This window comes from Dromaius novaehollandiae, chromosome 3, assembly GCF_036370855.1.
Source record: "Dromaius novaehollandiae isolate bDroNov1 chromosome 3, bDroNov1.hap1, whole genome shotgun sequence".
Lineage (NCBI taxonomy): Eukaryota > Metazoa > Chordata > Aves > Casuariiformes > Dromaiidae > Dromaius > Dromaius novaehollandiae.
This window is the reverse complement of record NC_088100.1, coordinates 81,127,711-81,151,726: the sequence shown is the minus strand read 5'-3', so window position 1 is coordinate 81,151,726 and position 24,016 is coordinate 81,127,711. Positions and strand designations below refer to the sequence as shown.

At 39.7% G+C, this 24,016-nt stretch overlaps 1 protein-coding gene across 2 annotated transcripts; it reads left to right on the top strand.

The window, feature by feature from the left end:
• The first annotated feature begins 2,092 nt into the window (after window positions 1–2,092).
• On the top strand, window positions 2,093–23,603 carry TSNAX (translin associated factor X). 2 transcript variants are annotated; one of them, XM_064509256.1, is made up of 7 exons: window positions 2,122–2,243; window positions 3,495–3,592; window positions 4,229–4,336; window positions 5,574–5,688; window positions 7,310–7,440; window positions 20,175–20,302; window positions 21,776–23,603. In XM_064509256.1, the coding sequence occupies exons 3-7, from the start codon at window positions 4,321–4,323 to the stop codon at window positions 22,148–22,150; spliced, it is 765 nt and encodes a 254-aa protein (XP_064365326.1). In that variant the 5' UTR covers window positions 2,122–2,243; window positions 3,495–3,592; window positions 4,229–4,320; the 3' UTR covers window positions 22,151–23,603. The 2 variants fall into 2 exon arrangements, with proteins under 2 accessions (XP_025973091.1, XP_064365326.1); XM_026117306.2 differs by lacking the exon at window positions 3,495–3,592 and having other exon boundaries at window positions 2,093–2,243.
• The last annotated feature ends 413 nt before the right edge of the window (window positions 23,604–24,016 follow it).

Genomic DNA, 24,016 nt, shown 5'->3' with positions numbered 1-24,016 from the left:
CTTTTCTCTCATACTGTCTGGATTACGTAACTTACTGTCCGTCTGATGTTGTAATTTGTCGTCCTGCTGAATCTGTTGACAGATTCACATGGTATTCAAGTTTGCTAATAGCTTCATTTTTTATTTGTTAAACATAAAGGCCTGAGCCAGGGTTGGTTTCCCTACTTTGTGAGAGCTCCTGAAAGTTGAGCTCTGCCGAAGGTTGGACTCTGCAGCATTTGCATCTCGTGGGTGGGATTCTCTGGTTTCTAATAAGGTGCAAGTTCCATCCAAAACTTTTCCCATAGTCAGGATGTTTATAATCACTCCTGGAGGCTCCTTCCCTCTGTCAAATCAGATTGACCAACTGACCAACAGATTAAAAAATTATTAAGGGTGGGGAGGAAGGACAGACACACACACGCACACCCACACACAAAGGCAGTGAGCACTCCGCCTTTGTGCTCATATGGGCTTCGTTTCCTTGAGAATCCAGATACTAAAACAGGCAACTGCTGTGAACAAGAAATGAAATCTAACTAAAAAAGCAACAAGGCAGATGACTCGCAAGCAACACACTAATTTAACCTTTTAGTTTGGGGATTTGCAACACGCATCCCTTCCTTAAACTTGGTATAGGATGCATCAGGATGCATGTGTAGGAAAGCCAGACAGGAATAATTCAGTGGTGCAAGCAGACTTTCTGTAGCCTATCACTGTAAGAACTGAAGTGTCATCTACTACCCTCTGAGCAGGGGGACATTTACCATGTGCATCCCGTGCCACAGGCTCAATCCTGTATGTCTCCCACGAACACTCACACTAGTTCCCTAGCAGAGGAAACACTGTTTTTACAGAGTCTGGCAAAATATAGGCTGCAAATAATCCAGGCACAGGGACTTGTATCAAGTAAGATCAGAACAACAATTTTGGTGTCACCCCTTAGGGACAGTTCAGTGACCACGAGATACAGCCAAGAGTCTCACAGTCCCCCCACACTGTCTTCTCCTGGCCTTCAAGCCCTGGACCTCTATTCTGCTGTGGCCATTGCTTCCCCTGTGTCAGCAGCTACATCTGCTGCATCTCAGATTTCTTTCCCACATCTCGGGTGGCTGTGCTATCACATCTTTCATTGTACAGTGAATGTCTCCGGTTTCCAGCTCCTGTCTCACTGTCAGTCACCCTCCACCCAAGCCTCCTTCACCTGATCTACAGAGCCCTCCCCCAGCTGGGGGTAAGCAGAGCAATGCAGCCCTCAGTGCTTCAGCTCGGCTCGCCTGCATTTCCTCAGGCTTTTGCCGTGGGAAGTGCTCGGCCCAACATGACCCTTCCTCCTCCGCGCGGGGGCCTGGGAGGGAGCTGCTCGGGCGCAGGGGCCTGGAGGCTGGTCTGCAGGGCGGTGGGCCCGGCGAGGCCTGCTGGGCCCTGACCTGCTGCAGGGCAGGCACTCCCGGCGCTTGCTTCAACCAAGCGCTCCAAGTGCAGCAGCGCTGTAACGTTCGGGCAGGCAAAACGAGGTGCCATGCGGCAGCTCCCCCAGGCAGGGCAGCAACATGGCTCAGGGGGAGGCGCCGCGGCCACAGCTCTTCGCTGCCGGGTTCAAGCCTCTGACAACGTGATGCAAAAACTCCTAGATTTGGGGTTTGCTGTCTTTGCAAAGCGAAATCTGGTCGGCCACGCCTGCAGCCCCCTAAGGCCACCGCGCAGAGGAGCTGCGCCAGCGATTTATGGTGCAAAATAGCGAATTCTGCCTTTCTGCGGGCCCTGGAGCACCATGACGCCGTGGGGGGGGGGCCCCCACGGAGGCGCCGAGCGGGGGGAGCCGGCAGGGGGGCAGGGCCGCGCCTCCTGCTCCCACGTGGCGGCCCCGCCCGCAGGACTACATTTCCCAGCATGCCACGGGGGCGCGAGGCCCCACGGCCGAGCCGCGGCGTAGCTGTGCCAAGAGGCGCCTGCTCGCAAAGGCTGCCCAGCTCCGGGCGCTTCTCCAATCTCGCGGGGAGCAAGGGCCGATATCACCCTCCGCGCCGCCACAGCTCTGCACCGCGCCTCCCTCTCTGCGGCCTTAGTGCCGGCGAGAGTCTATGAGATGGTGCCTTGCTGTCAGGCACCCGTGCGGGGCGCCGGGCCGTGGCGCTGCAGGACGGGGCAGCGGGGGGGGGGCGGGCGGCACGGCGGGGTCCTGGCGGCGCGGGGGGCGAAAGCGGGTTGCCGGGGGGACGCGGCCTGGCTCGGCGGCGGCACCGACATGAGCGGCAAAGAAGGTACCGCCGGCGGCGGCGGCCTGCGCCTCCCCTCCCTGCGCCCCCGGCCCGGCCCTCCGCGCCCGTGGCTGCGGCCCGCGGTCGGCTCCGGCCCGGCAGCCGCGGTGCCGCTGTGGCCCGCTCTGGTTTGGGCAGGGCCGGTCCTCCTCCCTGAGCCCGCGGGAAACAAGCGCTGTGAGGAGCTGGAGCCGCCCGCAGCGGGGCGGAGGTGTGCGCCTCCGGCAGTGCACTAGTGGGCCCTTCAGCTGCGTTATCAGATCATATTTTTGTACTGAAACAGGTCTTTTTTTGCACGTGGTGGTGTCTGTGTGCTTGGGTGTTGCAGATGTGTCTGTGGATATAGTGTAGAAAAATTTTCATCCTTGCTGATAAAAAGCAGTTGTTACAGCAAAAAAAAGAGTTATTAGGCCTTTAAAGGGCTTGTAGCAGTAGCTGACCAAACTCATTTTGCTGCCTGTGTGACATGTTGGTCCAGGCAATCTCACAGACCTCCCTTTTAGCTGGGAAACAGTCTCTTTGGTTAGGATACTCTCTTTTTAAATTAAGTTAGTATTATTATAGTCTGTGGTTTTCTGATAGTCAGGTTGTCAGTTATGTAGTAGAACATCTTTTTTTTTTTCCTCTCTGTTCCTCCATCTTTCTCTCTCTTTTTCTCCCTCCCTCCACCCCCAGTGGGCCTGTTTTTTGTTTGTTTGTATGTTTCTTTTCCTGTAGTTCACTATGATGAATCCAACATTTGGAAAACTGCAGAGAGTTTAATTCTCCGTAGTATTTCAGAAGTTCTGTTTGTAATGTTTTCAACTGCTACAAGAAAAATAAAACCCTGAACTTGTGTCCTAACAGAAGAGAAAGAAAAAATGATTTTCATTTTCCTCTTTTAGAAAGTAACTACACCCACTTCTGGTTTCAGTTTGATAATAATAAACAATTAAATGGAAGCATCTTAAAATCCAGTGTTCTTCTGTAACTTTTAAGTGGCTTCCTTTCCTTTTTCTTCTAAGGAAATTAATAGAACTCCCTGTATTGAAAAAGGTATGCTCATATGTAAGAGTTCAGTAAATTTTGGCCACTGCTAGGAACACAAAACTTAAAGCTGTCACAAAAGGGAGGTAGTGAGAGGGAGGAACAGTTGAAATATGAATGACTGAATGAGTCGGTCTTAGATGAAGGAAGGACAAAAGGAGGAAACAGCACAAAGTATAAGTTAGTAGTAAAACACAATCCAAAAGAGAGATTTTTTTTTTTTATAAGGGTTTGAAAATGGAGACTAAGGAAGAGACACATAAGCCCAGTTGTAGAGAACAGCTTTGTCGAAGTGGGAAGAGAAGAAACCAAAGAAAGGACAGAGTGTAAGGACCTAGAGATGCCAAACCGCAGGAGATTAACTTGAATAGTTTTTACTCATAGGCTACTTAAATTATCCCTTCAGTTCTTTTCTGATTACTGAAGCCCCATGACATAAGTAATCACAGTAATGAAAAGCTTTCAAAACTTTTATATTAATATGACTCCTGTCATGCTGAACATACAAAATAATTTCTAAGAAAAGCCATGGACTAATCTTATAGGCCTTTGCCTGCACAAGAAGTTCCATGATGCCTTGACCACAAGTCCCCCCAGCGGAGTTCAACCATTCCCTTACAGAAAGGAAACTTAAGGATGTATGAAGGCCTTAAGAAAAAGGGCATGGGATCCTACCATACTCATCCACTGGGATCAGTAGGGGTTTTTCTAACTTTCACTGGGAAAGTGGGGGAATGGGTACCACGCTAATGAGAAGATGTCAGTTAGTAATGTCTCATACAGTAACCTTTACAGTTAAGTTCATCCAGTTATCTTATTGTACCCTGTAAAATATGGATAGAATCAGAAATGCTCTGAAGAGAACCTTGCAATGCTGCTCATGCTGTGGCAAAATTGGTTAGATTTTACATACCCTTTTTTGTGTGTGTATTTTTATTTTTTTTATTTTGTTTTATTACTAGGATCGGGTGGGTTCAGAAAACGAAAGCATGACAATTTTCCACATGGCCAAAGAAGAGAGGAAAAAGAGAATGTTAATCCATCATCAGCTTTGATGATGTCTTTTAAAAGTAAGTAAGAATTTGAAAAAACACATTATAAAAATGTGCAGTATAGAATTTGCTAGGAATGATGTATTTAGTGATGGGATAAACCACTTTTTTCTGATAAGAAATTTGAAACTATTTGGGCACATACACTTTTGTACTTCAGAGGACTGATATGCAGGACATATATTACAATTTTTAACAGTTTATTTAGAGGAATAATGATCTAAAAATGTTATTGTTATCTGAAGCGTTCACAGTATTTTCACTGTGATAACCAATTATACTTCCTCACTTTTCTATTTGTTCATTTTAGTTAGGCAGAGAGAACTTACATCACTAAGCTGGAAGTGTTCTTTCAAATAATTGGTCTCATTTTGCTTTTGTACTCTTAGTTCTTATGGAGTATTAAAATCACTTGACTTTTGATCAAGCCTAGCTTTTATGAAATACACAGAATAGTAAAAAGAATAGTTGTATTTTCAACAGCAAATGTGCTTGCCTTAGTCAAATGCTTCTTTTTCTTGTTATTGTTTTTTTTATTTTTAGAGAATGGTTAATCTTCTTTACTAATAATTGCAGAGTTTTATATGTGGATTTATTTCTTCCTGTATTTGTGTGAAAATTGAAGTTAGCTTTGTGAACAACAGTATTGCAGAAGTGGTTTTATTAGTTAAAACAAATGTTTTAGTCTATGAGTGTTTAGGCTGCCTTAAAACTTTGTCAGGGTTGATGTGTATTTAAACCTGATTTATTAAGCAAAAGTAGTAATAAATGCACTTGATAAATTAACAGCTTGTTTGCTGTTCAGGACTGACAATTCAAAGATGCATAGTTGCCTAAAGATGGACGTTGGTGTGTTGTACAGTTTTTCAGTGGTCCTTGAGCAAATTGTATTCAAAGAGCTGAAATCACATAAAGGTGCCTGTGTGCTTCTGAGTGCTCTGTTTGGCACATAGCTGCGCTGTATGGCTCATCGTGCTCCGTTCAGAGATGATTTTGCATCTTTGCTGAGTGTGAAATGTGCTTAGAGCATGGGCTGTGGCGCTCGGCAGTGCCAGCAGATGGTGGGTGGTGGCGACCTTGAAAACTGTGCCCCATGTGGGAGAAACTGCCTCACCCACTGGGAAAAAGGCACCCCAAGGGAAAGGCCAGTGGGGCTAGGGCCAGCAGCAGCTACTGTAATACAGGCGCTCTGCTCTTCCCCTGCACTGTATGCACATGATAACCATGCCTGTTACTGCTCTCACTGACTCTGCAGCGTTTCAACTGGAGCTTGACACCAGACACGATAAATATGAACGGCTTGTGAAGCTCAGTCGTGATATAACTATTGAAAGCAAAAGAACGATATTTCTGCTCCACAGGTTTACCAGGTAAGTCACGCTGTTTATGAAGAGTTTCATGCTCATCTAGAAGCTGCCTTGCAGTGTTCTCTGTATTTGTGAAGAACAGCTGCCATGTTCTGTTAAAAGAGACTCGATTAACTTTCCATAAGCATACTTTAGGGTGGTTGTGAGCTAATGAATGCACACTCTAGTTAGAGAATTAAAAAATGCCAGCTGAAGTTTGTTAGTTGTCTTTATTGAAGTATCAAAGAGGTTCAGAGTAGGAGAATGTAACAGGAGAAGAGAGCTTTCCAGCTTCCAGCACACTAGAAGAGAAGAGCTGGGAGAGATGAACATACACCCTTCCTTCAGGTTAGTTGCTTCTGCAGTTGCTTCCCCATTTTGTTTTTTGTAGTCCCACCCTAGCTCATCAATGCAAAAGGGAGGGGAGCCTGGGCTCTGCACAAAACCTAAGAGGCTTTTGTGCAAAGTTTCCGTATGTTCTGTCCCCTCATGAGCTTTCAAGAAATCATCAGAAGTGGCATATGAAATGGAAGAATAACAGGAAAACTTGAAGCTTTCCAGAGGCTTTTGTACAAAATGTTTGCTTTATATTTCAGATACTAGTCTTACATGTAACAGCTGTAAAAACTCCCCCTGTACCCCCTCCCAATTACATTTGCTACCTACCCATGCAGTTCTGCTACATGAATAGCTATATGAATACATTTATAAATAGGGGTTAGGAAATTGTCCTCTTTTTAACTTTGTTTTGTTATAAAAAGAGGTATTGTGGTAATTCTAGTAACCACTGCAGCCTTGATTGTGAATAGCTGCTCCCTCTACAGGGGCTGGATATGCTGAGAACTGGTAGAGGAAAGAGCAGCAGCAAAAAAACACCCTTTACTCTGATTTTTGAGATTCCTGTTTTGTAAGAAAATTCCCATTTTCCTGAGAGTGGAAGTTTTCTATGCTGTGTTCCTACTTCGCTCTCCTCTCCTTTCAGCCACTGTTGTGGCTTTACTTTCAGAAATCTCTTTGCTTTTAAGTGCTTTTTCAAGACCAGTTTATGAGCAGTTCCGAAATATACTGTAAACCTAATATGGCCAGCACATTATTCAGGAGAGGGGAGTTAAAAGGATATTAGATAAACTAAAGTTTAAATGCCAAGTATATATTGTGGATATGGATGAGATATTTCAGCTGTTCCTTCCTGTACAGTCTGCAGTTATTTTCTAAAAAAAAAAAAAAAATCACATGTGAAGTAGATCGTGTGTGCTCTATAATGTATTGCAAAATCCTAAATTTTTTTAGAAGTTAAAGACTTCTGCAAATACTGCTAGTTTTCTAGAATACTTTTTTGAAGCCTTTGCTTGTGTTTCTAATTGCTCTTACATAAGTAACAGTTAAAATTACAGTCTGGAGAAAGAACCATGCTGTCAAAACTGTGTGGTTGGTTGATTATCTTCATAGCAAGAGGGAAGAGCTTCAGAATCTACAGCAGGTATCAATGAAAGCTAATCAAACTTTCTTATTCCAGTATGTTCTTAATTTTTTCCTGATGTAATTGAATATGTATTGGTTAGTAAAAGAGAAGATGTGTAGTATCTTTTAACTGTTTGCTCATATTCTGAAGGCAGCTATTTCAATTTCTGTTTTATGATTGCAGTGCTCCCAATGGTGAAGAAATATTAAATGAATCTGAAGCCAAGTTAGATGCTGTCAGACGGAAGATTAAGCAGATTGCACAAGAACTGATTGGAGAAGACATGTATCAGTTCCACAGAGCTATATCTCCAGGTAAATTATGTCAAAATAGGAAAAGTATGATATTTTGGACTAAAATATGTTTCTTTACCTAGTAGTGGTTCATCTTCATGCAGCAGGTCTGAGTTTTGCACATGTCTACAGCTAAATCAGGACTTAGATTCATCTTTGCTGTCAAAGTCAGCACTGGTACAGGAGAGATTATTGCTCCACAGTCTTTTCAGCATTGCAGCTAGACAGGGATTTGAATGGGATCTTGCACCTGGGGCAGTTTGGACCCTGACCTAAACTGAAATCGGTAGTTGTTTTCACAAATGTGCTAGTCAGTCATCTCTGACTGGGAGGGGTATTGCAAGATATCTGTTTACCCCAGCTGAAGGGTTATAATTTCTGTGAGGAGAGTGGGAGTGATTAAATTGTGAAATTATCCTGTTGTGAATTGTTTAAGTTTCAAAATTAAAATCCTTAGATCAGTGTTCTCTTTCTTCTAAAGACTCGCAATGTGCCTCTCTCCCATAGTGTTCAAGCATTAAATCACAGTGTATATCTGTTTCAACTACATCATCTTCTATGTTAGGCCTTGTTTGTGGCAACATTTGAGTAAAATCTGCATCTGCTTCTTTAGCATCTTGGTCAAAGTGTGTGTCTCACATTTATCAAATCTTGTTTTAAATGTATTGAAATTCTGTATGTCTTTCCCTGTTCAGGCAAGACTTCTCTTCAGTTGAGGAGAGCTGAAGATTTGCTCTGAATGACTGAATTGTTTAAAAATATCCTTAGGATTGTTTTTGCAAACTAGCAGCAGATATATCTATGAAGAGATGTTACTTACAAAACATACAGTGCACAGGTTAACGTGTACTTACGTCTGTTAACTTAAGCTTGTGTAAGAGTAACAGTTCTTAAGTGAAAGCTAAGTTTGACGCTTCTGAACTGGAAGGAGCTTGCCATGCTGCAGTCTTCAATGGCTAATTCAGTTACACAGTCCTTTTAGCTGTGATGTATTTGTTTATTCAAATTACATATGAATATTTACTCTCAGAAAAGCCAGTTAGAATCAGTTGCATCTTGCTGCCATTTTAGCTCAGTACTGTAATGAGGCAAGGAAAAGTAGAACAAGACAGTTTGAAACTGATGCTATTGCAAGGTAAATGCCCTCAGATTGTGAATGATGCTGGTCCAAATATATCTTGTTCTTGCTGAAAATCTGTTTGGATTTTCCTGTTAAGTACTGCTTATAAAAGCTGAGACTCCTTTCATTCAGTTTCTTGGTGTTTGAACTGATAACCACTATGAGCAAAATTTAAAAGCTTTGCTGAGACTTGTAAACCTTGTCCAAATAATTTATGAAGCCCACAGTCCCCTGTGGCTCCACATAACATTCTTTGTTATCTATATAACAGCAGCTTTAGAGGTGTAGTAGAAGTTCATGGGTCTTTGTGAGACCTTGTGGCCTGTAGCTGTTGGCCTTGACACCTGAGTAAAATTGTTGCTGGGTAATGAGCTACCATGCATCAGCTGCTTTGCAAGAATTGTCTGCCTGTCTCTTCTTAGTATGTGGTTCGCTGTGGGTAAATTCAAAGTGGTGTAGCTACCTCTGTTTCATTGAAGGGGAGGTTGCCTTGAATTAGCTTGCATTTATCTCATGTGTAACAGTGTACATAGCAGACATATGGAAACTGAATCCCGTGATAACTTCCGTATGTATCTACGTCCTATAAAGTAAATGAGCAAACTCGATACTACCTCCAGATTCTCTCCTCTTAGTAAATAAATTACTAGTTTTAGTTTTTAAAAAATACATCCTTGCCAACTTGAAAAGTCAGGCTTTTATATAAAACGTATGTAAACTTAAGTTAGCAGTAGCAACCTGTAACTAAAGAAACTAATGGGAAAAAATTTCTCTGTTGAGGTTTGCTTTGTTTACTTGGTAAATGTTAATACACAGCTACACTGATTCTTTTTATAATCAATTTCTGATTTGCATAAAGATCCTTATAAATATCAGAATGGAGCTGAATAAACTGTTTACAAAGCAACTGAAAATACACTTTCAGAAAAGACTCAACATTTCTAAAACTTCCCCAGTGTTTTAAACCTGTCTCATAAAATGATTAAGATAAATTTGTCTATTGTAAAGCAGGCCAAATTACTATAGACTTCTGTTAGAGGAAGTTAGAGGCCTGCTGCCTGTGGATGATGACTCAGTGCCTCCACAGCTGCAAGGCACATCCCCACCACTTGAATGTGATTTGGAGCAGAGGGAGATCGTCACAGAATTAGAGTTTTCTTAAGAGAATGAATCTTACTGACTTCTCTAGGCAAAAAGAAAGGAAGGCAAAGAGGTTCAGTGCACTAAATCATAAGGGGGAGCAGAAGTAGATTCCCCACCTTTCCTGTTGATCAGGTGTGCAGCCACTCAAACAAATGCTTGAATGCTGCAATTTTGTGGACTGATAAAAAAGACAGAAATATGCAACCCCAGTTGCGTTTCTGGAGCGACTGCAAGTTGCTTTGATTGGAGTGGGATTTCTTGGAGTAACAAATGGGAAATGGCTGTGCTTTTTACCTTTTTTCCCTTACTTTCTCAGGAGTCAGTGGCAAGTCTGTGTAGTCTTCTCAGTTGCAACATACTGCCTGGCCCTGAGATCTCCCAGTTGTTTCTGTAATTAGGTAACTCTTGCCTCAATAAGAAGACTGGATATAAAGTCCAGCTGAAATACAGTGGCCTTTGTTCCATTTCTGTAGGCCATCCACAGTGTCTGCTTTAGTTCTGCCTCTTCTACACGATGCGCCTCTGAGGGGAGTATGTGCCAGTTAGTGTCCATCATGCATGTTCTGTAAGGGAGTGCGTTCGAATATATGCATTTATTACTGAGAAGACGGGCAATACTTTCAAACCTGCTCTAAATGAGCTCATGTGCATGGTTAAGTACAAAACAGAGATTTTTTCCTAAACTTTACTCTTACCTTGTTCACTGAATCTTCCACTTTCCAGTTAGTCTTAGGGATGACGAAAAGGGACATGCAGGCTTCGAGACTTGCAGGTCTTGACCATGCTGAAGCTGGGCTAAAGGAGGTGGCAGAGATGTAAAGATTCTTGTTGTCAGGATTATGAAGCTGAGATAGAAAACCTGGAGGCATAAAGAATGAAGGGGCAGTTAGATAAAGAACTTTTTTTTCTCACCAAAACTATCTATGAAGACTTTTAATTGGGAGGAAAAAAATCATGACAGGGTTTAAAATGTTGTTTTTGGGTTTGTGTTTTTAAGTCTGGAGCTTTTAATTGTGGCTTTGCTTTTTCACAGTGAAATAGCTTGCATGTGTTTTTGAAAATTAGTGTAGCTGGGAAAAATGCTAGATCTTTTTCCTTTATATGTTTCCCAGAGTTGTAAGTCTTGACCTCCTGTTAACCTAGTTCTCAATTCTGATTTTGTATTTTAAAAAAATTCTGGAGAACAAGTTTTAGAAAGGTTGAGTACTTTTTTAAAAAAATACTAAAGAGATGCCTATGTCCCATATCTCAAAAGCAGCATGTCCAATCAGCCTCAAACTTCCTAAAAATATTCTCTTTTGTCTTGAAACCAAACATGAGACATCCTCCTGTTCCCCACCCTACCTCTCCCAGAAAGAATAAAAGGGATCAAAACTGGGCTTATAATGGAAACTATCTTAGCAGACTAAATTGAGGAATCATGACTGTGTCTGCATAATAAAGCTGCCTAATACATATTTTATTCAGTATAATAACTGTTAGTCTATAAATAGAACAGTGCTATGAGTATAATGCTTGGGAATATTGTTTGCCGCTTGTAATTGTTAAATGCTTTTTTTGGGGTTACTCCAAACAGTTGTTCTTTTGACTTGAAGATAAAACAATTCTGGCAGAGCACTAAAGGAGTTTCATGCTTTCCCTCATTAAGAATAGTGCTAATGGCACGCAGGACGTTTCCCCAAAGGACACTTGCATGAGCTCAAACACTGAGTATAGCACTAATTGAACAACAACAAAAACTGATGACTGTTTTCTACGCGTTTCTTAACAGTACAGATTGTCCCAGGGGATGGTTAAACAAGCAAACAAAGAGATACTGAAATAATGAAGTCTTTTTTTAATGTAGGGCTCTTCATTTGTTATGTTAGAATGTTCTGCTTTGTTGGTATTTTTAAAGCTTTACTATTTGTAATATAGAATTCCTGCGCCTTTGCCCCCCTTCACAGTGTATACCTTATATATCCTGTGAGGAAATGTGTACTGTTTCTTTAAAATTCTTGTGTGACACCATAGAAGAAAAGGGCTGCAAAAGATTGTGTGAATTAATGAAGCAGAGGGAAGAAACTTTTCAGGATTTTCTATTTATATTATATGTATATTTAACTCTAATAAAATACTATGGTAAAATATAGTAAACAGCAAAGACGTGTAAGTATTAGAATTTGTAGAAATATTCTGAGTATCATCTAAATTCGCTCTGTGTACATGTAACAACACTGCATATGCACGTAACACTTGTGTAATGCAGAGGTGTGAGTAAAAGAAGTAAATTAAGATAGGGTTGCACCATAGGTGGGCATTGCATGGAAATGAATGGAATACCTTTTTAACATGATTTGTTAAATCAAATCTCCAGCTATTTGAAGCCTTACTCAATCTTTTTGTCTGCTAATGATGAGGGATTGGCGGGTGTGTGAGAGAACTGTAAGACTTCTGAAGTGACAAGTATTTTCTATAGGGCAACTAGAGTGAAAGCGCTCTTAGAAGTGATCGTTCAAGCTACACGTTGATATTTTTACAACTAGGCCATCAGATTCTGCTAGGAGCAAGTGTAGATGTGGTGTTATCTTTATAGCTGATAGCTGTACATGAGACAAAACATAGAATTTAAGCCCATGTTTCTTTGGGGGCCTCCTCGCTAGGATAGTGTAGAGTGATGATAATAGATGTAACCAGAATGTCGTTGGCTGACCTTTCTGTTGCTGTGTGCCTGTGCTAGCAGTAGTGGTGAATGGAGCAGTTTGCACATAGAAGCTCATTAGCTCTTTGTCATGTCTGCACTTGCTCTGAATAGGATTAGATGATGAGGCTGTAAAATGTCAGCACCTTGTCAAAACTATTGCTCCGTGACTGCTTTTGCTGATGATGATGTGGGAAATTCTGTGTAAAAGTTCAGCATTGACGCAGTCTAGCACATATATCTTGTGCAGGTGCTATTTGTGTTGTGAGCAGTAGATGCGATGTAACTTATTCCTTTCTCCTGCCTTATCCCATTTAGAGTCACTTTAGGGGTCTAATCATACTGGATAAAGCATGAGAACAAATTGTGTTGCTGAGCTGGATGAAGTCAATGAAGTCTCTGTGATTGACAAGGAAATATTTTGATTGTGCTAGAGTACTGTATTTTAACTTCAGTATCTAGGACCACCCAACATGGTGCCGTTAGAAACGCTATAGGGATGGGTGAGGTCTGTCCAAGTAAGACAGATGTAGGTTATTAATTACTTGCTTAAGTAATTTGGGGGGGGGGGGGTGTATCATATGCGGGGTTCTGGTTGGAACACAAACTAAAACTACCACATAACGTCTTCTGTAATTTCTACTTTGTTCTTAACCTTTTCCCCTCATCTTATGTAATGAACATCTCATACTCAATGTATGCTAGATAGGTCTCCATATATATGTATTTCTAAAATAAAATCAGTTAAGAACAATTCTACACACCAGAAACAGTAGAACTAGAAAAATTTTTTTCTTCTTAAAGTTTAAAAACGGTAATAAAAATGGATGATGTATTTAATTGTATGTTCAGATATAAAGGAAAAGCAGTTTACTGCATGAGGAAGGTATAATGAATCATTGTAAATGTCTCACCCAGGAAGAGACTTAAATACACCTAAAACTTAAAAGGAAAGATATCCATGAAGGAAGCAGTCAGATTTCTGAAAGATAGTGGGAGAGCATAATAACACAGGAACAGGATGTAGCTGAAGAATTAAAGTTCATCTCCTTGCAGTTGTGGGTGAGAGGTAAGATGCCAGAAATGGAAACAAAGTTTCCTGATGATACTGAAAAATTAATGGAATTTGCAGTGAATAAGCTAATGTTTATCAGACTTAATTTTGTTAATTTTTCTGTTTAATCACCAAGTATGTTTAAAAAAAAAAAACTTAGTTCAACTGATTTTCCTTGCCTTGTAAATTGCTTTTTTGAAACTTGATACCTTAGGTTCTTGCATCTTACTGACCTCTGATTATCTGTGATTCATGCCTTTTTTCCATGTTCTTCAGGGGAAAGTAGAATGTCAGCAACTGTAAAGCCTCTTAGTCTTTACTTTCTGCTGTAGTATTTTTGTGTCCATACACAAGAAATTAAAAACAAACCTGGGAATAAGAATATGAATTCAGCCATGGCCAAGCAGGACGTATTCTATGTGATTATCAGCTGATCCCTGAAGGAGCCATTGAGCTGGGCAGCATAAGACTCTAAGAGAAGCTACATTCAGTCTTCTGAAGATGTGTATGGTGGGTTGGGCCAAGCAAAGATTGTCCTTTCTTATCTGAAGTTTTGCAATATTATTATGGCAAATACTGCAGCTGTTTATTTGAAAACCTGAAATTATGAAGAATTTAATGTATCATTTGTAAATTCAGTTTCATAGCTAGTGAATGGAGGAATCCTTGTGCTGTGACTCAGGGGTGTTTTTAGACCTGGCAGCTGTATACGTCAGTCATTCACCAGAGCTCTGTAGCCTTTGCAGCAACCAATTGTAGGAGGAAAATGAGAGAGGACCAAGAAATACCTATGAAGCTTTTTTGTATTGTTTTTCTTTAAATCAGATAGAAGAATGTGTCACAGAGGAACTCCATTCCAGAAAGGAAAACTACACAGCATGATTAGATTTTTATTTTACAGTCATTTGGCAAGAAACATGTTTTGGTGAATGGTAGTGTCCTTTTTCTTTTTTTTTAATTACCTCCCCCAAACTATATTTATGAGGCTAAATGGCCATCATTGGTGCTTCAGACCTGGTGAGTTGGGGCCTTTATGCAGAAACAGCATCATTTTAGAGAGCTTTCACTGGGCTTTGAGATGTCCGGAGAAGCTGTGTTGCCTTCGGTGCTCTTCCTTCTCTGCTGATTGGCCACACTAGCACTGTTGCTCCTCGTGACCTGTTGAAACTTAAACTGACTTGGAGCTTCCTTTCTTTGGTATCTTGAACGCTTGCCCTCAAGGCTATTAGTAGTGAAAAATTTGCCATCTACCTGAATGATTTTTAAATCTGTATTTCAATTCTCAGCACAGAGCAATAGAAGATACTCAAGAGAGCAGGAAAACCTACTTGTTCACAGTAATACATACTAGCTAACTAGGTAGGAGCAAAGTACAAACTTGTGAATTTCTCATCCAGGATGAGCCATCTGCAGAAAAACATTTGTGATAGGTACTTATGTTTCTAATAATAATAAAAAAGGCTTGATTAAACTATTCTCTGCAATGCAAGATTAAGCTATTCTCTGCGATTTTCTACAAGGTTTTTATGCCTCTTTGGGAAATTAATTTCACTCTTGCAGGCACCTATGCTTATTAAATAGGGATCCTATATTTGTTTCTTTAGTTATTGGGAAAACAGACTAACCTTTGGATTACTTCTTCCCCAGCTTTGGTGTGTGGTTTGGTGGCCTAAACTTTAATCAAACAAAGTGTAAGCAATGTTAACACTTCAATACCTGAAATGCACCACTTCAACACATAGAGCTAGAACTGAACAGAACTTCGTAGTGGTTATGGACATATCGAATAGCATTTGACAAACCATTCAGGGCTCGATATGAGAAATGTGCATCAGTTTAACTATTGAAGTAATATTAAACCAGTTTAGACAAATCACTGCTAGACATGATACGCATTTTTATTGTAGTCATATTCCATTAGTAATCAGTTCAGGCTAATTAAATATGAGCTTCTCTGACTGTAACAAACATTCACATTCAGGTTTATACTGATTACTAAACTGTTTTTCAAAATGAATTGATAAACTGGACCATCTTGTTTATGTGGATGTGGACTGAGCTGCATTTTTTTCTTCCCAGTTCCCTTGAAAATTCAAAAACTTTGTATGGTTCTACTTGGCATAATGACTCAGTATCTGAAGCATTACTCAGTGAATAGAAATGTAAGAAAAAGCACTTTTCAAATTTAAAAGTTTTTATGAATATTTGTTCTAGTGCTTTCTTTCTTTTTTTTTTAGTTATTCTATTGTATAAAATCCATTCTTTGGAATTATAATTCTTTTAAACTTTTTTCACAACAGGATGTCCAGATCATAAGTCTCTCTCAGGATAGCTGGCTCTATACTTTTTCTGTATGCTGTTATAAAATTAACCTTTGACTTCACACTCACAACCAACTAAGCAGCTGTTAGATTGTTTCACTGTCTCAGTTTTAATTTAATTACTTAAGTTTTTACTGCTTATGCCTAGAAAGAGAACTCTGAATGTAGGGAAGGTGGTGTTGCAAACTTTGCAGACAACTCTAGATTGAAATGACTGAGGTGTGGATTGTGAGTTTCATCTTCATAGAATGCTGACTCTAAAGGATAATGATTTACTATGTGTATTCATACTTCTGAATTTATTGCTTGTACTTCTTTCAGCTGATGTATTTAGTTAATTATTTCCTCATTTCGCTAATTCTCCCTCTCATTGACCAACAAGCTTGTAAAAGTGGGTTCTTTGAATCTACTGCCCTCCCCATATTCTGCAGAGTTTAGGAATAAGAGCTTTCTAGTTTAACTTGTTTTTGTCTCTGTTCAGGATTTCCAGAAGAGTAAGACTTCCATTTTTTTTTTTTAAAGAGCGTAACTTGGCAGCCTAAACATCATGATAGGACAGAGCTATAGCTGTGCTTGATTTCACAATGGGTTCACAAATGGGTAGTTTCACTTAACTCACCCCATAAATAACGCAGCCCATCTGTCCTACAGTGATGCTAGAAGGCAATTGCTGAAATTAACTCTGTATATTTTTCCTACCATCTTTTGAGTGGCTACTGTAGGCCCATGATTCCTGCTGCGTGGTTTAGAGGGAGGGACTGGGAAGGGGCATAACACAGGCTGTCATGTACTCGTTTCCTAACTGTCAGCAGAGACCATGCTGTGAGTGGGGAGGAAAAAGATACACAGAAAGAGGAAGGAAAGAAGATGAAGGGAGAGAAGGAAAATAAGTCTGAGAAGAAATAGGGAGAGCCAAAGGTTGTTCTGGAAGTTTGCACGTAGTGTTGGCATTGCTAACCTTAAGAACTCAGAGCTATAAAATCCATTTTAGCCTCATCTTTAACTCTTGAACTTACCTAGAAAGGAGAAACTAAATAAATTTTAGGAGGAAACTTTCACCTTGTTTGAGCCATCATTCTAAATGAAAACTTCAATGCATGAGTCAACTTCTACTTAGGTGGGATTAAATTCTATTTATCCTAACCCTACTCCTACAATTAATAAACTGCTATTCTTTACCTATTTCTTTTTAGATATATCTGTCTTTTCCTACCTCTTATCCATTCATTTGACTTTTGGATTGCGTGCTCCAATGACTTGGGTTTTTGAAGAAACCTGATTTCTTGCTGGTACGGTATAAGGTTTCTTAGAGAAGCTCATTAACAGTTGCTTCTCAGAGCGTTTGTATATGTAAAGAAAGGCAAAAATCTTTACTATCAGCTGATACAGTTGGAAAAAATAGCACAAACTTTCAGGCACAAAATCTCCTTCTTTATTGGAAATATGTGCTCAGAGGATACCTCAGTGCAACTTTCCCATTCTTACATAGAAAATTTATTTTAAAAATATAGATGAAAACTATTATACTGGATCACTGTAACTTGTCACAAGTACAAGCTATTTATACAGAGTAAATGTAATAAAATATCAAAGTACTTAAGCATTCTGTAACCTTACATCTGTATTTTTAAGGAATCTTAGTAGAAATAATCAAATGCTTTTAATTGGGATTTCTGGTGCGTGTACTAAAAAAACAAAATGAATCACATAAAAGGCAGTCTTACAAGCTATTCCATTACTGGCAGCTCAATCCGTAAATAATCCAACTTTGGACTAAATCCAAAACAAGAGCATAAGGGGAAAGGTATTGTTGGATGGAGTAGTGAAATGGGATGGGGTTTTTCACCTTGGGGATTATTTGCTGAAAATAGCGGATGTCCTTCCATTAAGCTAAAACATAACATGTTTAAACATCCTTTTACCTGCATATGAAAACACCTTATTTCAAGGTCTTGGGTCATTGAAATGTCATATTTTAGCTACTTCTAGAAGAAGGACTTGAAAAAGTGATATATGAGTATTTCTGCAAAGGAGTTGTTTTCAGTCTATTTGTCTATCAGTTTCAAATAAGGTTTTGTAAGGCTTACTTGTAAAAAGTGGGAGGTAGGTCTTCTAATTCTGAAGAGGAGGTGAAAGTAGGTGACAGAGTAGATCGTGTGTGTGGCTTTCACCTGGTGGCGTTAAATGGAAGCAGTAAGGAGGACAGTGGAACGTGTCAGCTACAATGGGAAGCAAAGAGGTTTTATATATATATGTGTGTGTGTGTATATATCTATCTATATATATATACACACACACATATATATATATATATAAATAAAAGAAGGAGCCATACATTTGTCCTGGAGAATGACGAAATGTGTGTAGGGAAGGACTGAACTGTGGAGTGAGTTGAAAGTTTTAGAACTGATTTGATCTCTTTGAGTAGCTGGGTAAATGCCAAATTGATTCTTCATGTCTGATAGTCTTGTCCGCAGACAGCAGAGAGATGTTCTCACAGATGTTGTCATGTTAAGTGCTGCTGCATCTGGTAGCTTAAAACTTATACACAGAAATAGCCAAAATGTTATAATAAATCACTAGTCATATAACAACTGCGTTAGCAGGAAAAGAACAGGTGATGAAATCCACCTCTGCAACTTCTGAAGTTATTAATCTTAGAGGATCCTGATTAGCTTTCCTCTAGTATTCTTCCATTACTTATGCCCCAAATGCTTTACCTAAATTCAGTAGATAAACTGTTGTATTTAGTTGGCCTTCCAGCTCCTTGTGTTTGTGCAAGAAAGGGTTGCATGTTCTCACTTGCGGAAAAGCAGTGCTCAGTGGCTTTGGCTGCTGGATGTTTGTTCTGCTTTTCCCTCTACTATCTAACAGAAGCATAAAGGGTGCGAACTGAATTGGCCTTCTGAATTGCCTCCACTGAACTTGCAAATATATATATACATATATATATACACATATATACACACACACACACATATACACACATGCACGCACGCATGCACGCACACATGAAAAAATTCAGGTCACTCATGAGACCTTTGTGATTGTAATGTGAAAGGCTGCCTACAATTGCCCCTCCCCTTCAGGTCTCCTCCAGTTTTTCTGGGATGTTTCCACCCTCCTTTATTGTTCAAATCTATGTTCTGTTCTTTTTGGTTTGGACTTTTGCTTTGATCCAGATGAAATCTAAAATTTTTTGCTGCCTCCTGCATAATCTCCATAGGCCAAGATCTTGGCCCTATGGAGGTCAGTTGGGGATCTTAAGAATATCCTAATGGAGCCAGGATTCTACATCCGGTACCCTCATGTACCTCCAAGTTTTCTCATTTTACATACTGGCAAAACTACTGTCTAATCCTGTCCCAGTTGCAGCTTGATATAATAGTATCATCTCCTTTGTTCTTCTTAATGTGAAATCATTCTCTTAAAGTTTTTCAAAAGTCCTCTGTGAAGGTGATCTGTGTCATGTTACAGTCTGTTCTAACTTCTTCCTTTGGCTTGCTCTCTGTCCATAGGTCAGATACAAATGTATTGTTTTTGTCTTCAAAACTCTTTAGTTTAGTCCTACCATGCCTGTTTGCTCCAGGTTCATTTCTGCTTTTTTCCACCAACAGTACCAACTTCAGTTGTCTGCTTATGAGCTTTTTCTACATGCTTTCCCCAAATCTGATCTCTGCACATAAGAAAATGTCAGAATTTATGAAATCACTGTCTGAACATTCACGTTCTTATTTAGATCTCACCTTTGCTATGATCAATACAGAAAATCGCCACCTGCTTATTAGGTTGTGGGAGGTAATTGTGACAGGTGGCTGAAGATGGCATACAAATCTCATACAAGCTATATTTATTTGTTATCCCAGTTTTTATTTGCTTGCCAGCACACTAACTTCTTTTGTTGCCCCGTATGCCTTGTTTTTTAGAGAGTAAGTTCTGTGGGACAGAGCTGTCATTCAGTACGATCCTCTTGTTGGACATCACAGCACTGTCTAGTTGAAATTTTTTTTTTGTCTTAATGTGAGTGATTTGTAACAACAGGTGCTTTGTCCTGGGCATGAATTTCACCTAACCTATATGTTTTAAGGACTCTGTTCACTACTTTCTACAAAACAGAAGTGGGAAATTCAGGTTTAAACAGTTATCTACTGTCACTAATGAGAAGAAATGAAGGGAACTTCATTTTTGGATGAAAAATGACGTTGAAGTAAAAATCTTTATCTGCTGTGCTTTTGGTTTGGTTTTTGTATTTCAGATGAGTGTTGTGTTAAATTAGCTTTTCATGTTATTTCTAGATTATCTTAGTTTTCACCTTTTACTAATAACCTTAAAATAACCTCATTTAAAATTTCTAAAATAATTTCTAAAATAATTTTAAGCATGGATCATTACTGGAAAGTTTGAATCAGTATTTTAATTCTTCTGTTGTTTCCATAGGGCTTCAAGAGTATGTTGAGGCAGTCTCATTTCAATATTTTATCAAAACACGATCTTTAGTTAGTGTTGAAGAGATCAACAAACAACTAATATTTACAGCGGAAGACAGAGAAGAAATAACAAACACGGTAAAAGTTTTTCTTTTTTCATATGAGAGAAGACTCACACAAGTCTTTGCAGTCACTGGCTTAGTCGCATCTTTTTGGCATATCATTAAATAAATTCAGTTAGAGGCATGGGGTTAGATGTACGTGTGGACTTTGACTCACTTGTTCAAAACATGCTTTTTATTCTGACAAGTAGTAACCTAAATCTGTGGGAGAGAAGTTTTAATCTTTCCACATCCTCTTTGTTCAGGACAAACTGAGCCCCTTCTGGTAGGCGGAAAGATCCAGGATAGTAAAATACTAGCAAACAAATGTAGAGGAGAGGGTTTTTTATGGCTGCTATTGTGTCTGTAAGTCTGCTGGCGAGTAGTGGCGTAGCAAAGGTTGGAGGAGACAAATGAATCCAAGAGACAGAGCAAACTCTGTAAAAATCTTATTGCTCAGTAATGAACTAATCACAGGAGACACTAGCAAAGAGCAAACTGCACACAGCTGCTATTAAAATGTGTTGTCCATGTCTTAGCTCAGTCTTTTGAATCTTCCCTGGAGTTGATCCTGAAGCTTCCTGTCAGAGGACAAGTTGTGTACCACCTCATTAATCCTGTATCTGCTGTTTCTTGACCTGCCTATGCTTCTGCCCTGCCCTAAATAAAACATTTTGTATGGGGACAAACTACTACCCCGATCGCAGTTAACTGGATCCAGTTTGATTGACGGGGGGGAAGAGGGGATTCTACAGAGGAGCACAGCATTACTGCTTTAGATGAACTCTAGACAGTGCTGCTGTTGAAGAGCTTCTGTTGCAAAGCATTTTTTTTCATTCTCTTAGTAAGATATTTGCAAGCAAAACCAAGTTTTCAGCTTAAGTTCACTTATTCGTACCAGAAGCAAAGCCATTGCGACACACTTGTTTTCACTGATTGTGAAGTTGTTAAACCACTCCCCCACAACCCCAACTAGATTTGTGAATTTAGGTGGAAGCACATTGTGGGAACAAGGGAACAGAAACAAACTTGTGTTGTCTCCTAATGGCCAATATTTTGGAAATAAAAATATGGGAAATTACGATATAGGAGCTTTTGTCAGTTCGTGACAAGTTTTCTTCAAGAAGTGTTTGTTTAGCTATTTAATAAATTGAGTTGATATAAAACAAGTCTGAGAAAACTACATCTATTCTATCCAGCATCCTGTAGAAATTCTGTTTGCAAATAGAGATGGTAGACTTGGGGCATGTTCATTATGCTTGCCAAAATGGAAATCACATCTCAAGTGGAAATGATGCTTTCATAATTTACAGAGTGCTGGAGGGAGAGATTAGCAACTAGTACTTCTGAAAATCAAACTCTGTGGAAGTGCCATGGAATTTTTTTTTCCAGAATGTTTTTAATTACCATTGTTTTACAATTATGTTAGATAATGTCATATGTATCTGAACTGCCATGGACTACTTTTTCCTAATTTTCTGTACTGAACTTTGTTCTGTTCTGTCTTCAGACTTCCAATTCCCAGGATAAACAGCCACACACTTGGAGCCTGAAGGTAACACCTGTAGATTACCTGCTGGGAGTGGCTGATCTAACCGGAGAGCTGATGCGGCTGTGCATCAGCAGTGTTGGAAATGGTGACATAGACACGCCTTTTGAACTGAGCCAGTTTTTACGTCAGATTTATGATGGTTTTACTTTCATTGGCAACACTGGACCTTATGAAGTGTCTAAGAAGCTGTACACCTTGAAACAGAGTCTGGCCAAAGTAGAGAATGCCTGCTACACATTAAAAGTACGGGGATCTGAAATCCCAAAGCACATGCTGGCTGATGTGTTCTCCACCAAAACAGAACTGATTGACCAAGAGGAAGGTCTTTCCTAAATAAGGAGACTGTTGCAACCTGGAAGGGAAGTGGACTTATAGAGGAGAAAGCTTGTTAGGGTTTGTGTTTGACCCTTCTCAAAGCTTTTTAGGTAGAGATGTTCTTAGTTTTGTCTACGAAAAGGTTGTTTGCAATGGTAATTTGTAACCAAAAATACTTTTTATGATGTGCAAGAGAACAAATGTTTGACTTTGTCCTCTCAGCGTGGAATTTCCTGTATTGCTCCATTGTATCTTCTTTCAGAATGGCCAAATGTTCCACTGTGCTCTACACCAGTGATTGTTGATTGTGTGAGTCACCTCGAACTGTTGTGGTTGCTATTATCAGTTTTCAGCCAGCACAGCAGTGCGAAAATGATTAGGTACTGTGATTCAGCATTATCCACAGGTTTATGCTGAGCCCTGTTTTTGGAGTACTTGGTTTCTGTATTCATGTCAGAGCTAAAATAATGCACCTATGTATGTATAAGTTCATACCCTGGCTTGAAACTGAGGCGGTGTCAAAGGTGCAATGTAACGTAATTTTTGTCTGATTAATGCTTTTGGCATGAAACTGAAGCTAAGTCAGCTTTCACGAATTGACAGTAAAGCTACATACACCAGATAAATAATACTGAGTGCTCATCATTTTAGCACTCAGTTCAAATTGAGCTCTGTAAGTTACACTGGTGCTTTACAGTTTTGACATCAGCTAGAAAACTCTGTGTAAAAAAAGAAAAAAAAAGTATTGGTTTACAGGTTTTTTTGTAACATGTTTTAATGCAGAATCTGCCATCTTTCTGTTTTTAGACAAAAGCAGAAGACCTGCCAAATATGCTTAACATGGATAATTCAGCATTAGGGCAAGCTGTTTTTGTCCAAAATAAATGTGCTGTGGTATTGGAACTCTGCTGTCCTCTGTGTTTGTGTTGTCCTGAGAGGACCTCCAGTGGGATCGAACTGGTATAAGTGAAAGAGGGCTAGCTTGAAATACCTGTTAGCAAGAGCTGTATCATGTGCATGTTCCTATGGAAAGGAAATTGCAAACAGAAACAAGGCAGACATTCTGACTTCCACATTTATCTTTGAGGTGGGTATGTCACTGTTGGCAAAAAATCAGAATTTTCTGCTGGTGTCTGAAGTTATGAAAGTCTGATAGTGTACGTTATGCTAAAGGAAAACAGATAAAATAACATGATCTTTAGACTCCAGGAAGTAGGCCTCCCAACTGCAAATGAAAATACTGCATGTTTTTTATTTCCACTTCCATATGCTGTGATACTGCCAATATTTTTCCCATGAGCGTGTCATAAGTAGCTTAGATCATCTGATATATGGACAAGAATGGGCAAATACATTCCTTTCATGTTTGTCCATTGTTTCCATGTAAAGCAATATGTGGTGAGTTGAAAAAGTGTGTTTTTTCCAAATGTTTAATACTTTTTTTACAATAAATTCTGAAAAGCAAACACTACATGTATGTTGGTTCTTTTGTCTGTTGGTCCTAATGGCAAATAAGGAAACAAGTTTCCCTCTTAAGTGCAGGACTTGATTTGGGAGTTTCACACCATTCCTATGATCATGCTTGAAGGGGCACCTTCTGATCCTGAATCTCTTTTCTTTCTCACTAGTTTTATTCTGTGAAGCTTGAAAACTAGCTAGGATTCAGACTACATGTGATCCCCTTGAATTCAAAAAATGCGAAGGATTCAGATAACAAAACAAGTTTATCGCTGCAATAAATCTGCAACGGTACCCACATTTTAAAATCTCTCCTTGTTTTTTCTCTGCTTTTTTTCTGATGGGAGGAGGGGAAAGAAAGGAAGAGGATGCCTATTAATAATGGATGCTTTAATTTTCAGGAATGAGTGCATCTAGAGCCTCAGT